General features: G+C 38.6%; 1 protein-coding gene across 1 annotated transcript in view; it reads right to left on the bottom strand.

The window, feature by feature from the left end:
• Positions 1-17,257, bottom strand: part of Cntnap2 (contactin associated protein 2) — a 1,600,222-nt gene that overhangs the window by 451,898 nt on the left and 1,131,067 nt on the right. Inside the window, exon 16 of the mRNA XM_050164469.1 lies at positions 184-311. Coding sequence (XP_050020426.1) covers positions 184-311 — 128 coding nt within the window. The remainder of the gene's footprint in view (positions 1-183; positions 312-17,257) is intronic.

Raw genomic sequence — 17,257 nt, 5'->3', positions numbered from 1 at the left:
GGCTTCTATATTAGACACACCCTCTTTACTATAAAGATCCATGTAGCTCTCTCTATTGTGCCCCACTTGCGTTGTGTGATATATTTGAAGAAAAAGTCTGTTTTCTGGCATCTTCTGAGCAACATGGAAACATTATTTCAATGTGATAAGAAAATGCAAGTCACAGCTGCTGGGCAAACTTACTGTCTCCTTGGCAGCGCAGAGGACCCACGCTCAGCTTGGCTTCTGAGCCTTGCCGGTCAGTATCTCCAACCACCACCTGGCTCACTGGCAGGTGATCTTTGTAGGATAAGAAGCCAGCATCCTTCCTCCTGAATCACAGGGAGACAGAAAAAACATGAGAGACGGTGTTAGGATTATAGTTGTCTCTGATCAATGATGGCATTTTTAATCGTGCTTCAGAAATGTACTGAGTAAAATCCCAGATGGAGTTTGCTCTCCTCCCCTGTAAGCACTCAGACTGTGGCTCAGAGGCAATGCTGGCATGGTCATCTGATGGAAAATAGTACTGACATCCTTGTCTCCAGAACCTATACCTAATAAGCCATTGGCTATTTAAGTGGAAATTAGACCAAACCACATACCCCACAGATGCTCACATTTAAAGTTAATGGAAAGTTCAACAAAGCCACCTAAATGATAGACCAAATCCCTGTTGAAAATCTTTGCCTCTTTAATTGTTGAAGCAATTTCTTCAGAGACTTTCTTCCCTACTGGGCATCAGCTAAATATGGATTAGCTTTTGTTTTCTGGTCTTTCCTTGTTTACGTGAAGCACTGAAATAGTTCACGGATGTCTCCAGCATAAAGCAGGTGCTCCATCAGTACTTAGCTCTATGGATAATGAGAAGCGGAGCTGAGATTTGAACCCTGTTTGGTTTTCTGCCTAGGTTCATCTGTTTATCCTGCACTTTTCCACCTTCTAACTTGATTCCACACCTACTTTGAATTACTTAATTTTTGTATCAATTGTTTGAAAATTTCCTGTATTCATGCAACGTATTTTATCATATACATTCTCCTCTCCTACCCATAACTCCTCCCAGATCCACCCACATTTTTAATGTCCCTTCCAATTTCATGATTTTTTTATAACCCACTGAATCCAGTCAGTGCTGCTCATAATGTTTTTGGGTGTGGGACCATCTACTAGAGTGAGGCTGACCTACCACATTCTATACCTGATGTGGGAGTCCCTTTTGTGTGTTGTGATTACCATTAATGAATAAAGAAATTGCATTGGCCTGTTGATAGAACAGAACTTAGGTAGGCGGGGAAGATGGAACTGAATGCTGGGAGAAGAAAGGCTGAGTCAGGGGATGCCATGGATCCACTGCCAGAGATAGACATACTGAAACTTTGCTGGTAGGCCACAACCTCATGCTGATATACAAAATACTAGAAATAGGTTAAACTAAGATGTAAGAGTTAGCCAATAAGAAGTTAGAGCTAATGGGTCAAGCAGTGATTTAAATAATACAGTTTCTGTGCGATTATTTTGATTCTGGGTGGCTGGGAACAAATAAGCACCCCCTCCTACAAACTGGCACCTATGTGGCCAACTAAATCCACATAAAACCTGAGAGGTCTTGAAAAGGAATTCTACACACACACAAAAATGCAGAGTTTAAAACAGCTTCTTGCTGTTTTTGGCGGCTTGCTGCAAGTCCTTTACGAGAGATGTTCCTGATTCAGCCATAGGAAGAAAGCCACAACTGTCTTAAAATGCCGGCCTTCTGGGCCACACTGCCAGTGAGACCTTTGCCTCTTTTGGGAGACCAAGTATTTGAATGGGTTTTGTGAGCAGTGTGCTGAAACCTGCTTGATGGCAACATGGACCAACTTTGTGCCTGGAACTGGGGCAGCGTGAGTGGCTCAGAGGCGCAAGTTGGCTCCACCATGCTGGACTATGTGGAGCAAGCAGGTATTACTGTATATGCCATACTAATGGTGCAACTTAAGTTTTAAGAAGTGCTTAGCATTTTAAAAAGCGGTCATGGACATTAAAGAATTACAAATATGCAATAAAAACAAATCCAGAGGAAAAATAACTCTAAACAAGTCAGTGTTGAATAAGTGTGCCTAGGCTTTGGAAGAGAGAAGAAAAAGAGTATAGTCATAAAATAAAGTTAATGCTTTTTTTTTTAAAGGTAAGTCTTTAAAGAGACAGAGTACAGAAAGAAAAATAAGCCACGCAAAGATGGAAAATTTACAGAGCGTCTGGATTATGTATATTATTGTGTTTTCTTTGAATTTTTTGGCTGTGAAGGAGCTAAGTACAGAGAGACATCTCATTGTATGGACTGCTAAGCTAAACCAACATAAAGGTATATTGATTCCAAAATTTGAGTCTAAGGATATGTTGCTTTGGAAAAGAGAGTTTTCTCAGAAGATGAGAACCTGTGGATTGCTTCCAGATCAGTGTAGTATGATGGAACAAGACTCCCTGAAAGGTTGCTGTGAATACCTCCACAAAGAAAATACTTGACCCAATAAATAGCAGGAAACAGTTTGGAGAGAAATAATTATGCCCATATTCCCAAATATTGTCTATAAATGTTTGTCTGCATTTAAAGGGTAATGTGCTATAGAGATTTGCATTGGTATGGATCTTGGTTTATTAATACAAATTTAAGGTCAATTTTGTTATATTTCTGCTCTTGATTAAGGTATTGTGATTGTGTAGTTCATTTGAAAATATAATGCATAATTAAGAAATAAAGCTTAATAGGTATTTGTCTATAATAGTCAAGATTGTAGTCATGTTAATTAGGTTTTCTAGATATATAGAGATATATTTCAGTTAGATAGGTATTCTTCAAATCTTTCAAAGAATTTCAGAATATGGCATTTAAAATGTTTAAATAACTTAGGACTTTTCATGACAATGAGATACGTCTGCTCTTGGCAGCACCAAACTACTTCAAGAGGAAGATGGGCATTGAAGAGGCACCTTGTGGAATTTGCTAGATATTTGGGCAAGAAACTATTCTTGCCTGGACAGATTAGCTGAACATTCAGGACCCACAGAGAGATGACTGCTGAACTTGCCTAAAGGTGAGATAATCCTTCGGTGTTCCTGCTTCATGAAAGAGGCTGTGAGACATTCTGCAGGATACAGAAGAAAGTGACTGAACTGCCTTTGAAATTTCCTGCTTTGTCGAAAAGTCTGCTAGATGCTATGGGCCAGTAAGCTAAAGATGGATGCCCCAACGGTACAGAACAACTTTGGTTAACTGTCCAGGCAGTGAGATATCTCTGTTAATTGTAGAATTTTGGAAGTTGCTTGCAATGTACTTTCTGTTTACTTAGGTAATGTTATATTTTTCTGGAGTCTTTGATGGAGTTGAAGAATTTATAGTTATAGTTTTCCTTAGTTATGATAAAAGATAAAATAGATATATTGTAAGTGTAATTCTTGTTTGGTAACTGTTTTGTTATATGTAATTTTACTATGTTAAAGTTAAAACCTTTCTTTTTATTTAAACAGAAAAGGGGAGGTGATGTGGGAGGCCTCTCTGTGTGCTGTGATTACCATTAATGAATAAAGAAACTGCATTGGCCTGTTGATAGGGCAGAACATAGGTAGGTGGGGAAGATGGAACTGAATGCTGGGAGAAGAAAGGCTGAGTCAGGGGATGCCATGGATCCACCGCCAGAGATAGACATGCTGAAACTTTGATGGTAGGCCACAACCTCATGCTGATATACAAAATACTAGAAATGGGTTAAACTAAAATGTAAGAGTTAGCCAATAAGAAGTTAGAGCTAATGGGTCAAGCAGTGATTTAAATAATACAGTTTCTATGTGATTATTTTGGTTCTGGGTGACCGGGAATGAACAAGTGTCTCCTCCTACATATACCTTTATTAAAAATTCCTCTATTCTAGTAGTCATTAATGCCCAATGGCTTCTCAAATAGAGGTAAGGATTCATGAGCACACCATGTCCATTTAACAGTGTTGACTGGCTTTATCTTGGTCAGGTATTATAAAAGCAACTAACAGAACACTGTTGTTAGTGTCCTGTCATGTCCAGAAAACACTGTTACACCTGAGTCTTCTTGTTCCTGGTAACCAGGCTTCAAACCTGCCAGTAGGTTTTCTTTTGTGCAAACTTACTTTCCTTTAGCAGAAATTCAAACAGTTAAAGTCACTTCAAACAGGAAGAAAATGTTCTGTTTTTGAAAAGTTATGCATGTGTTCTTGTGTGCATGTACATGTTATATGTAAGGATGCCCACACATGTGTGCAACTGCATTTGAGTTTCAAATGTCCATACTAGGTGTCTTATTCCATTGATCTACATCTTATTTTCTGGAACAGACTCTTTCTGAACTTGGAGCTTGCTGATTCAGATAGACTGGATGACCTGCAAACCTCAGGAATCCTGTCTCAGCCTACTCAGGATTGGAATTAGATATGTGATAATCTGCCCAGATTTTTATGTGGGTACTGGTTATCCAAATTCTGGGGTACATATTCATGCAGTAAAGACATTTCAAATAAGCTATGCTCCTACACCAAAGCCTTAGATAGTAAACTTGATATTTACTCTTAAAGGAACAATAAATGAAGGTAGCCTAACTGCACACTTTAATTTGACAGCCTGTTAGAAATGATTCCCATGGACATGGTGCTAATGTCCTTTATGAGTTAATGCCGCTTAGGGTGCATCGCTAAACTGCTGCTCCACAAACTATATCCTAAAATCCAAATTCCTCTTGCAATCTGCTTTTGTTTGACCCAGAAGTGACTTTGTGGTTGACTTTGCAGTGTCTGTATGCAACATGTAGTATCTTCGGTACACACCAGGTTCCTGAGCAGAATGGGCTGCCCTGAATGAACTCTTAGAGCTTAATTCTTTGGGCTTCTGAAAGATAGAGTGGATAATTTTGTAAATAGGAGACGTGGGCTGTGGAGATGGCTCAGCGTGTAAAGTACATGTGCACACATACAACAAGTCATAAGACTTTTGAGAGGGAGAATCTCCATGACATTGTGTAATAAATGTACACTGATCATGGGATGGGTTTTTACATATGCATATGTAATCCATGTATGATTCACACATCTACTTGTGCAATTGTAACTCAAACCCTAGTTTGGAGTACCTTTAGTGATCCAGAAGCACCTCTCCCACACATTTCCTGTAGTCAATACACACGTTAAAGGTATTTTCTATTTAATTCAAAATATTCAAATATCCAAAATCCTTTGGGTCGTACTCTAAATGAAATGTTGTGCTTCACTAGTGAAAATGTAATATCACCAAACAATGGGAATGAGGCTTCTCCTGTTGTCAGCGGGGAGGACTCCAGGGTTTGGATATTGCACCTAAATCTGCCCTGAGCATCCTTCTAATGGAATTACCTACTGGCATTGATGGATGTTTACACAAAACAAGAAATGCTGGGTTATAAAGTCTGCTTAACTTTTGTGAATAATTTCAAGCTGTTTTCTCTAGAGTGCATATCAATTTACATTTCTACCTGAGCATAATAAGAATTCAGGTTGCATAGGATCCTTGCCTGTGTCTATGATAAGTGATGCAATGAAACATGGTATTCTATTTAAAAACACCAGATAAGAATTTTTAAAAAACAAAAGCCTACAAGTATTTTAATTGCTATGTAATTTAATAGCACAGGATAAGCTTGGAAACATAGTACTTAAATCTTTGTAAAAAGATTTAAATAAATTAAATTGATAGATTGAATTATTTAAATCAAGTATTAAATTAGTTAAATAAATTAAATAAATAGAATGTAATAAATCTTTGAACACAGTTTCCAGAAGTTTGGGCATTGTTACATTATAATTAGCCATCATTCGATTATTTTATTAGAAACTGATTACCATTGAGAATAATAGGTATTTACAAGCCAAATTTCATCAGTACAATCAATTTTGTATCATTGTCAATAAAACTGAAATTTTTAAATCATTTTTATTAGGGCTTCTTTGTAATGTGTGCTATCACCACTACACCATTGACAAGCATGAGGAATAGAGAATTTATGTTGGCCACAATCACCAGTTCATAAAGGATAGTTTAGATTAAAGTCTAATCTATTTGTTTCTCATTCTGGGAGTTCCTAAAAAAAAAAAAGAAAAAATGAAAATAATAAAAAAATAAGCAAATAAACAACCCTCCATGTCAATTAGAAGTCTTTGTCATGTTAAACTTATTTCTAGATGAAAGCAGATTTCGCAAGATTCACAACTAATCTTACATATTGAAGCTACAAACATGTCCTAAGTTCAAGAATGCTTGCAATATTTTACATACACTTGTGCCTATATCTGAGTAGAACGCCACAAATTTAAAGTTTCAGAGAGACACAGATGAAATGTACAACTAAAAAAAACAACAGATACCTTATTGCCTATGGAAAAAAATCCACAGACAGCAGTAAGCAGCTAAATTAGCACAGTTTCTGATGTGATTTTGCAGCACCTGCCCTGAGAGCTGGAAGGTGTTTCTCAAAAGCATCGGTTCTCAACCTGGGGGTTGTGACCCCTTTGGGGCTTAAATGATCCTTTCACAGGGGTCACCTAAGACCATCAGAAAACACAGATATTTATGTCACGATTCATAACAGTAACAAAATCACAGTTATGAAGTATCAACAAAAATTTATGGTTGAGGGTCACGACAACATAGGGAACTATATAAAAGGGTCCCAGCATTGGGAAGGTTGAGAACCACTGCTCAAAACCTGATGTCTCTTCTTAGAACTTTGCATGAAGCTTTTTATTCTTATAAATTTCTGTATGCAAACATGATTTCGTTGGAATCAATGACCGTTAGAGATGGAGGTCAATTTAATATTTGGAGACACTAAGTACTGTTTATCATGTTAGCACACACACTAATTACGTGTGATAGCAGACTTGTACATGCATCTCAGAGGGGCCCTGACTCAGACTCTTGCATAGTTTATCAGATTTGTTAGTTACAAAAGTCAAATTGAGTCTCTGAGTCTATTCTAGAACTTTCTACTTCAGTACAGCTTTCCTGAGGATTTCAGTTGTACTCTGCTGCCCGTACCCTGCCTGCTGAGACAGCAAGCAAGCCTCTGGGCAGCTCAGTCTTTCCCTCAGCTCAGTGAAAACACAAAAGTAAAACATTTTATAAAAGGAAAACGCTGTAGAGAATTTGTTTTCTTATCAGATGTTATGAGAGTTCCCATTCTAGAGGTCTGACCTGCAAGTCCCAGCAGAGGGAAAGGACTTTCCTTAGAGAAGCTTGTAGGGAGGTTTGGGTAGCCTCGAAGAGAATGATGTGAAACTATTTTCACATCCTCTCAGCAGGAGCAACTGCTAAACAAATACATGGGAGACCGTTGTTTGGACAAAGGCTGCCGCAGATCAGGCTGTACCAACATGGATGGACTCACTCGTGCCAACTGACATAGAATCAAACTGAATGTTAGCACAGGCCAATTTTCTAGAGAAGAGGGGATTCCCAGGCACCAATAAGGGGAGGCATGCCTCTGAGCCAACATTCTAAGGAAGCCCTCTCCATTTTAATCCTATACAGGATGCTTTTGCAATGACCCATATGCTTTCTGTTGGTTTCTGCCTCCTTTTGCTCTTTCCTGCCTTTTATATTTTGCTTTATGCCAATTCCCTCTGTTGAGCTCATTGGTCCATTCATTCTGTTTTGTAGAATACAGAATAAGATGCTGCCTAATTCTAGAATTGAAAATAAAATGCAATTAAATATTTTAATTAAATTGGTTGTGATTTTGTTTTTCTCAGACTAGATCTCTGTGAAATGCGTGAGACGAGGGAATAACGTTTCTGAGCATCTTTGAGATGAGGAAGTTGGGCAGAGGCAACTGTATTCCTCAGGGATGTCTTACCATCCCAAGACGAAGCAGCACTGCCAGTTCCTCTATGGTCCTTATGCGTTGGTAGGCAAGACCTCTGCTTGTCTGTCACAGAAGAGCTATTGCAGCATAGCTGAATCATCACGAGATGAAAACAACAGAACCTCTATTACACAACAAAGTAAAACTTTCTCAGTACTTCCAATAATATCCTCAGTCACCACTGACTTTTGAACCTTCCTCAATGCTATAAGTGTTCCCATAAAGCAATTAGAGCAATTAAGAAAACAACTGTCACAACTAGATTGTTAGAATCTGTGCCTATGTCCCCTATGGAATGAAAGTAATTACAGACTCAATTCTTTCTTTTCAGTGGGAATAGAGGAGACCTTTTATAAATGCTAGACAATTATGTGTCTCATTTAGACTCTTAGAAAAAGCCCCTGTCATCATTTTGAGACTTTATGCAAAATGGTCCTCTCTGATTTGCCTTTCTGGAATTCAAGCTCCCTGAGGACAGACATGATATTTCATAAAACTTTATCAAATAAACACAAGTATCTAATTAAAAGTAGTTTGCTTAATGTATCTTGTGATTGGATAAATGCACAAACAAACACAGACATTAACAAGGCATAATTCTAAAGACATCAGAATGAGCTTGCTATCAATGGGGAGAGATGAGAAAGAAAGCCTTTCTTATATGGAAGTCCTTGAATAAATTTGAAGCATTTACTCCTGGAAGTGAAACTTTAATTAATGTTTTATTTCCTTTGAAAGTAATATTTAATAAGAGATCAAAATCTGATTAACATGGCAAAGGGGGTACAAAACTTATATCTTCAAGTGTCATTTTTATTCTATAGGAAGTTGTCTCACTGGATGGAAGACAGCTTTGAATTACGTATAGTTTAGTCTGTCTATTCATATTTACATTCTTATCTATGCAAGAGTTGCTTGTGTTTTTGTAAGTCATGGCAAGAGGGGATACTTTTTTTTCCCTCTTTGCCCAAATGTAGAGGCAACAAATACAGCTTTAATTAGGTGATTCAGTGGTACATCTTGACAGTAACATATTATGGAGTGTTAAAAAGTATTAAGACAATGACAAAAATGATGGTTACTTAAAAAACATGTTCCTTAGTGAAATATTCCAACTTGATCACATGATTCCAATCATAAGCCTTTCTGGAAAAATGCGAAATTATGGGTACAATAGAAGATCGATGATTTTTTTTTCAAGAGGGGATACTTGAGAAGTAGATTTCTTCCCATTTCTGTATCTCTGAATATCTAGCAAATCATGGTCTATGCCTAGCATTTCAAAACCTAGTTGATGAGAAAGTATTTCCTTATCTTGGCTGTGAATATCTTTCAAACACAGGGTGAGTAACCTGGTTTTTCCTCAGTGTTTTTTTTTTCTCTATGTTTTCAAGAAACAAACAGGTTCAGACTTTGGAATCTCACAAGCACCTGCCATCTGTCCTGTCTATCCTTAGCCACATAGTATTTTATGGCTCATTGGTCCTTGAGTATGGCTGGATGAACTTTTGGAGAAATATTTTCATGTGAGTACATAATTGTATATGTGTATGTTCAGGTTCATGTGTGTTTGAATGCACATGTATAAACATGGATTTAGCGGCCAGAAAACAATCTTAGCTGTAGTTTTTGAGACCGCATCCACCTCGATTTTTTGAGACATTGGAACTTGGTCAAGTCTGGCTGGCCAGCAAACCCTGAACTATTGCCTGTCTCTCTTCCCTAGTGCTGGGCACCTAAACTTAGACCTTCATGCAAGGCAAGTTTCTTTACTGACCGGCATTGTATCACATGTTCTACATATGGTCCATAAAGCACAACCTACATCGTTTTTTTTCCACAGAACCCTGAAAAGGAAGGCCAGCAACTCTGTCTATTTTCATCTTGAAACTGCACAGGTTTATGTGGTTCAGTTGGGCTTTGTATCTCTCAGATTCCAAAAATCATGGCCAAGGCATTTGATTTTTCTTTCAGTCTGTCCTCTGCCTTCTCACTCTGGTGATATGGACTGCTGGGGAGGCATATGCCAACAGCTGGGCAAATCAGCCTTCCCTATTGGCCTCTCAGACTTCTCCAAGAATGGTTGGGTTTCTCTGGCATCATCTGAAGAAGGAAATGATACCTACACAGCTGCCCTGGGTATCTCTGAAAACCTATTTCACAGCCTGAAGAAACCTAGTTTATTAATTCTTCTTTGGCTATAAAAATTTTTTTAAATCTAGGCTTTAGCTAGTTTAGTTTTTAACTATCAAATTTTACCTAGCTCGATACAGGTGTGAATTGGTCCATTACTGTTTCTGTTGGGTCAGGAAAAAGGGGTGGGAATTGGGGACAGAGGTAGACTCTCGAAGATGTGACTTCCACCTTTCAAATGCCAACACTTCAGCAAGCATCCTCAGAACTTACTGCCACAGAATAGCTAAAATTGAACCAGAGCTGAGCCTGGTAGTGCATGCCTATAATCTCAGCTGCTCTTCCGAGGCAGGAGGATCACTGCAAGTTTGAGTCTACTCTGATCTACATAGTAAATTCCAAGCCAGGTAGGGCTACCAAATATGAGTCTGTCTCAAAAAGCAAAACAAACAAAATAAAAACCACCAACAAATAAACAAGTAAACCATAAAATGAGAATGAGGAGAGCAAGTTGGGGCTTGTAACTGGTAGGTTATAGAAGCGCTAAGATGACGGGTTTCCTCTGGCACAAAGCTACAGGTTGAAGTAATAACAGTCGATATAATTAGCTGTTCTTTTGTGGCCTGAACCCAACAACAACTAATTGGTAAACTCATGGTAATAATAAACATAGTTACCCATCTCCTGCTTCAAACACCTTTCCTGAGATTTCATGTGGGCTTCACAGAGCAAACTTTGGTTGCCCTATGGTTTAAGTTCATAGTTACAGGGTACAATGATTTATCCAACTTTGTCTTTACTTCATTTTTGGAATAGCTTCTAGGGGAGAAGTCCTTAATGATGAACTTCTTCATCTAAGTGCCAAGGACTGAGGTGATTTTCCAGTTCTTTAGTAACTTGTACATACATCTCCCCGATTGTGAAGGTAATGAACAAATCTCCCCACCATAGTGTTTGTTTAGATAGCTTTGTTTGTTCAAAGAGCATGTTCTAACACATTGGTCCTAGAAGGAAGAGTTATATGCTGTGAGGTTTTATTTTATGGATTTCCCCATCCTAACAGGTGCTAGTCCCCAATGATAGAAGAATTCTACTTTTAACTGAGAAGCATTCTCTTCTCTCCCTGTAACCTCATTTTATATACCACAATCCATATCAACATCACTCATTTGATTGCCCCCGTCTTTCCTATCAAACTTCACACTTTACACTTTGTCATTCCCTCTACATCCTAACAGGCCACTTTGCTCCTGAAGTGAACACAAAAGACTTGCTTGAAGGTAGGAGCAGTTTCTTTAAGTGGGCTTTGAACTCCGTGATGCACTTGAGATGTTCGATATTTGTTTTTATGTTATCAATAAGTTGCTGAGGGAGGAAACGTCTTAAAGAGGCACAACCCCTTGGCTACAATAATGAAAAACATTTTGCTTTAGGATGAGATGGCCCAAATAAAACTAAACCTTCAAATCTCCTTTAGGAGCTGGCACTGAGAGTCCAAGGCAGAGAGGAAATAGCCTTAAAATTGCTATCAGTCTCCAGCCGGAAGGGATAAGAATGAATCAAGGAGACTGAAAATAAATGATCTGAAATTTGGGGTGAATCCAAAGGAGTTATGGCTAATGTGAAAGAAGAAATTCAAAAGCTTCTGTGAGGAAAAATTATCAATCATTTTAAATATAAAATGCCTGGCATCAAATAATCAGAGTACATGTCAGGCTGGGAAGCCATAGGTGAGTGTGGTGCAGAGAACTTCGGTGAGAAGATGAGAAGACAGTTCAGTGGCTTGTAATTAAATAGGACTTGAGAAAGTGGAGATAATCCCTACATTCTTGTTTTAGAGTTGGAATGAGATGTGCAAAAAGCAGCTAAGTAGAACCCAGAGGAACTTTGGTACTCAGCATTTTGTAGACTGAGAGTTGAGGTATTTTATCCTATAACATCCACGATCAGTTTGCCAATATTATTTTCTAGCCTTGGAAGTGAAAAGTCATGGGGATTCTTGTTGTGGATGTAGACAGCACACATCTTTGTTTACATAATGACTTCCTAAAGACACTCATATTGGAAAGGGGTTGCTACAGCTGGGAGCATGTGATGCTCCAGCATCTTCTTGTTTGGGATACAAAGAACACATGGACTCTTACTTCAATCATAGATAGTCAAGCACATGGCTTTTCTGAAATGTGACATCAAAATATTTTGGGAAGAGAATTTTGGTTCCTCATGTGTCACAGGAGAAAATGATTAAAATAAGCTCCTAGAGGAAGATTTCATCAGGGGTTCTCAGTGGTGTATCTAGCTACATACAGCTGGAGCTTGGGTTCGGAGAGAAACAGAAATTCAGTAACCCACTAAGATATATTCTAAAACTTCAATTCATTAGATTTAAACAAAATCACAGTCATCTGTTTCAGAAAATTTACTTTGAAATCTTGACAGCAAATCATTTATGATGCTGTCTAACTTATTAGACAACATATAAATCTTCTGTTCAGAGGAGAAGGGATGAAAACGCATCATTATCAAGAGACAACTTGTAAATACCATCAAAGAAAGGAGTGAGGGGCCTGAACTGGCTGGGCCATTCTAATATCTCAGGGATGCAACAATCCCTCATTTAGGTTTATGGAGTGACCGAAGCAAAAGTGAACTTTTCCCCACCATGACCCCCAAGAATGCAGGAGGAGAAATTGCTACATGGCACATGAATTCTGTAGTGTATTCAGTTTGTCCTCAGTTGATAGAACTGTTTGGGAAGAATGACAAGGTGTGGATTTGTTGGAGGAGGCATGTTAAAGATCATGTCATTTCCAGTTGGCTCTCTGTGCTTTATGCTTGAGGATTAGATGTGAGCTTGCAATAATTGCTTCAGTGCAATACTTGCCTGCCTCCTGCCATGTCCCTGTCATGGTGGTCATGGACTCAGCCTCTCAAACTGTAAGATAACCCCCAGTAAACTGATTTATAAGTCACCTTGGTCATGGTGTATTTTCACAATAATAGAAAAGTAACTAAGATATGATGCCAACAAGCCTGGGAAAAATTTAGTTATTTTATTTCCTTGGGATCTACACTATTTTGCTGAACAATTCTAAATCTTCTTCAAGATTTTTGCAGTAGCCCACTCTGGATGCTTCAATAAGAGACCACAGACTGTGTACCTTTAACACCATTCTCTTTTCCTTATGGATATGAAGGGTAGAAGCTTCATCTCAAGATGAAATTAGTGTTTGTTTCTATAACAAGTCTTTCTTTGCCCCACCAGCCAGCTCCCAATAATGACACAGAGAGACTTCTTATTAATTATGAAAGCTTGGCCTTAGCTTAGGCTTTTCTCTAACTAGCTCTTATAACTTAAATTAACCCATGTCTATTGATCTACATGCTGCCGTGTGACTTGTAGCTTTTACCTCTCTTCCTGCATGTCCTGCTTCCTCTGTGTCCAGCTGGCAACTCCCCTTTTCTTCTTCCCAAAGTTCTTTATGTCTGGAATCCCACCTATTTCTCCTTTCCAGATATTAGTTGTTTAGCTTTTTTTTTTTTTATGGTTTTGAGACAGGGATTATCTGTAGCTTTGGTGCCTGTCCTAGAACTAGCTCTGTAGAGCAATCTGGCCTCAAACTCACAGAGATCTGCCTGATTCTGCCTCCCTAGTGCTGGGATTAAAGGCATGCACCACCACTGCCCAGTGCCTGTTTAGCTTTTTTATTAAACCAATCACAGTGACACAACTTTACAAAGTGTAATTAAACATCTTGCAAAAGGTTTCTGATAAAGCCTCTTCTTGGCTTGCATTTTTACTGTGTCCTCACATGACCTTTTCTTTGTGCTCATGTGCAGAAAGAGAGGGGAGGGAGGAAAGGAAGGAGATTGAGGCAGAGAGAGAAAGAGAGAGACCTCTTTCATGTGTCTTCTTGTAATGGCATCAATCTTATTGTATCAAGGGCCCATTCTTTTTTTTTAATATAATTTTTTATTGAAAAAAAAAGATTTCCGCCTCCTCCCCGCCTCCCATTTCCCTCCCCGTCTCCCTTTCCCCCCCCCCCCCCTTCTCCTTTCCCCCTCCCCCCACTCCTCTCCCCCTCCCTCTCCAGTCTGAGGGGCAGTCAGGGTTCCCTGCCCTGTGGAAAGTCCAAAGTCCTCCCCGCTCCATCCTGGTCTAGGAAGGTGGACATCCAAACTGGCTAGGCTCCCCCATTCTTATATACATTCACTTTCTTAGTTGAATACATTAGTTTCTTAGTTAGGGCGCCCTACAAGCCCTATATCACATTAGGGCTCAAGTTTCTAGTAGACAAACTTTATATGGCCATAATCTAGTTCATAAAATTATGGATAATTTTAAAATTTGGAGTTTCTGGCATTACTAAGTTTTGAAAGTAGTAGTATACTTTCTATGGGGAAAAAGATGTTTAATGTTCCAGTGTGGATGCTATGTATACTTCATATTTAAGACTTGGAGGCCTAAAACTATATTATAATGACTATGAGAAATCCTGCTTTGAATACAAATATATCTACCTTTGTCTAATCCAGCATTCTAGAAAAGAAACTTTTTCTATCATACATATTAATATGTTGATAAATGATGTTCAGCATTATGCATTATGAAGCATAGGCTTTTAGCATCCTGTGGCTTCTTAAATATATTTTTTGTGGGAAATGCTTCCCAAATCTTCAGACTGAATAAATGAGATTAGGAGGCAATTTGGAAGAGAAAATTGGCAAGGCCCTCAACATCTTAATTATGAAGGCTGTATCTAACACTATATGCTCACTCCCACTAACCAACAATAGTGGGGTGATTAATTTTGATATCCAACACCATCTTGATTGTATTGAAAAATGCCTAGTAACTTAGTAAAATGCACCTCTTATTATGTCCCTATGGATGTTCCTAGAGATAATTAGATCACAGATGCTCTGATCTAATAAATGAACTAATACACTAATGGATTGATAATATGATGGCATTATTGGGGAATGATGAAAAGTATATGGTAGGGACTTGGAGGGAAGTCACTTGAGATCATGTCCCCGGAGGCCATATATACTTTGACCTCCTGCATGCCTATTTTCTTTCTATGTTTCCAGGATGGCCATGAAGTAAACATCTTTCCTCTGTCTCTTGTTCCTGCCAACATGTTGGGTGTCAACCAACTTTGACTTTGAATCCTCTGAAGTTGAGCCAAAATGAATCATCCCTCCTTACATTGTTTCAGTCGGGCATTTTTGTCACACTGACAAGAAAAGTAACTAACAAAAGTAACTAACTTAAGCAAGAAGGACGTCTTGACCCTTGGGATTCATTAATACAACCAATTAAATTAATTTTTCTTTCCTTAAAAATGGGAGAAGTCTCTCATCTCAGATGTTCATCAACAAAAGAACAGCAAAGAAATTATGATCACAGATCACATCATAATAATAGTAAATAGGCATGAAATAAGAGGGAATATGGTACAATCTTGAATGTCAGCTTGATGAGATTTAGAACCACCATGAAAGCAGACATCTTGGTATGTTTGTGGGGGAGGGTTTAGATGAGGTTAACTGAGGCAGGACTATCTCCCCTAGATATGGGCAGCACCATCCTATGCTCTGAGGTTTTGGACTTAATTAACCTGAGCAACACCCTTCATCCTCCTGCTTCCTGACTGTAGATTTAATGGGACGAGATGCCTCATGTCCTTGTAGCCATGCCTTTCCCCAATGATGGGCTGTACCATCAAAATATAAGCCAAAATAGACCCACCATTAATTTCCATTTTCAGGATTATTCTTATGGCAATCATTAAAGTAACTCAAATGTAAGGATAAATTCCAAATTATAACAATGAGGAAAACTATCAAACACAATGGCTTATTCCAGGTGATTCCACTTACATGACTGTCAAAACCAGATACAAACAACTCATTATTTTAGAAGTCAGAACTGTAGTTTTCTTCAAAGGGTTTGATTTTCTGGGATCAACTAAGGACTGTGGTCCATAGCTTGATCTGGGTGATTTTATAGGTGGACTAATATATAAAATGATTGAGCTACACTTCTATGATATTTACAGTTCAGAAGGAAAAGTCTTTGATGGCTTTTCATCATTTTGGAAAAATTGTAATTATTAATTCTGGTCCCTTCTTTAAATAGGACCCCAGGTTCCTGCCCTGTATCTGGGCTTCCTGTCACCCAAGAGCTAATAATGCACTGCCGTTCTTTCTTCTCGCTCACATTGCCAATTAGTTTTGGCTAACGTTGTTCATTGCTGTTTTTTTTTTTTTTTCCAATCTGCATGTATTCCATTTTGGGGAAATTCTTCACTTATTTCACCTGTCAAAACATGTTTGGTGAAATGTAAATAACTTAGATGACTGTAGTTATCATTTAGTTAATGTTATTAACACGTAGGTAAATGACCTCTTAAGTCATCCCATCTCTCTTCCTCACAATAAGCATTTGTGTCAATATTGCATGATTGGAACACAATTCTACAATGTATATAAAGAAAGCTAATTTTGATTGAACTTATGAGAATCGGAGAGAGATAAATATTCAATGTATATATTAAAGACCTGGGAAAGATGGTCTCTCCATGTATAGCAGTGAAGAGTTGGAGAGGAATGACCTTTCTATGTATAACAGTAAAGAATTAGAGATGAATGTGCAATAGTAAAGACTTGGAGGATGATGGCCTTTCTCTGTAACAGTAAAGATTTCACCACATAACAAAAGGGGCAACTTACCCAGTGCTTTACCCTTTTTCACAGCTGGAGTGCCACCTGAACAGCTTTAGCATCTCAACACACAGATTTTCTGAGTACCTGCTAATCTAATGAAAAGCATACATCCTAACTGAATTTGTTCCAAAGTCGCATCTACAAACTGACTGGAAACTTACTCATGACATTCTTTTTTTTTAATTGAAAAAAAAAATAAATTTCTGCCTCCTCCCAGCCTCCCACCCCCCCACTCTTCTCCTCCTCCCCCCACTCCTCTTCCCCTCCCTCTCCAGTGGGAAGAGCAGTCAGGGTTCCCTGCCCTGTGGAAAGTCCAAGGTCCGACCCCTTCCGTCCATGTCTAGGAAGGTGAACGTCCAAACTGGCTAGGCTCCCACCAAGCCGGAACATGAAGTAGGATCAAAACCCCGTGCCATTGTCCTTGGCTTCTCATCAGCCCTCATTGTCCGCCATGTTCAAAGAGTCCGGTTTTATCCCATGCTTTTTCAGTCACAGTCCAGCTGGCCTTGGTGA

This window comes from Alexandromys fortis, unplaced genomic scaffold, assembly GCF_014885135.2.
Source record: "Alexandromys fortis isolate MF-2015 unplaced genomic scaffold, M_Fortis_MF-2015_v1.1 scaffold_133, whole genome shotgun sequence".
Taxonomy (NCBI): domain Eukaryota; kingdom Metazoa; phylum Chordata; class Mammalia; order Rodentia; family Cricetidae; genus Alexandromys; species Alexandromys fortis.
Note: the sequence above shows the minus strand (reverse complement) of the source record. Positions and strands in the feature narration are given on the sequence as shown.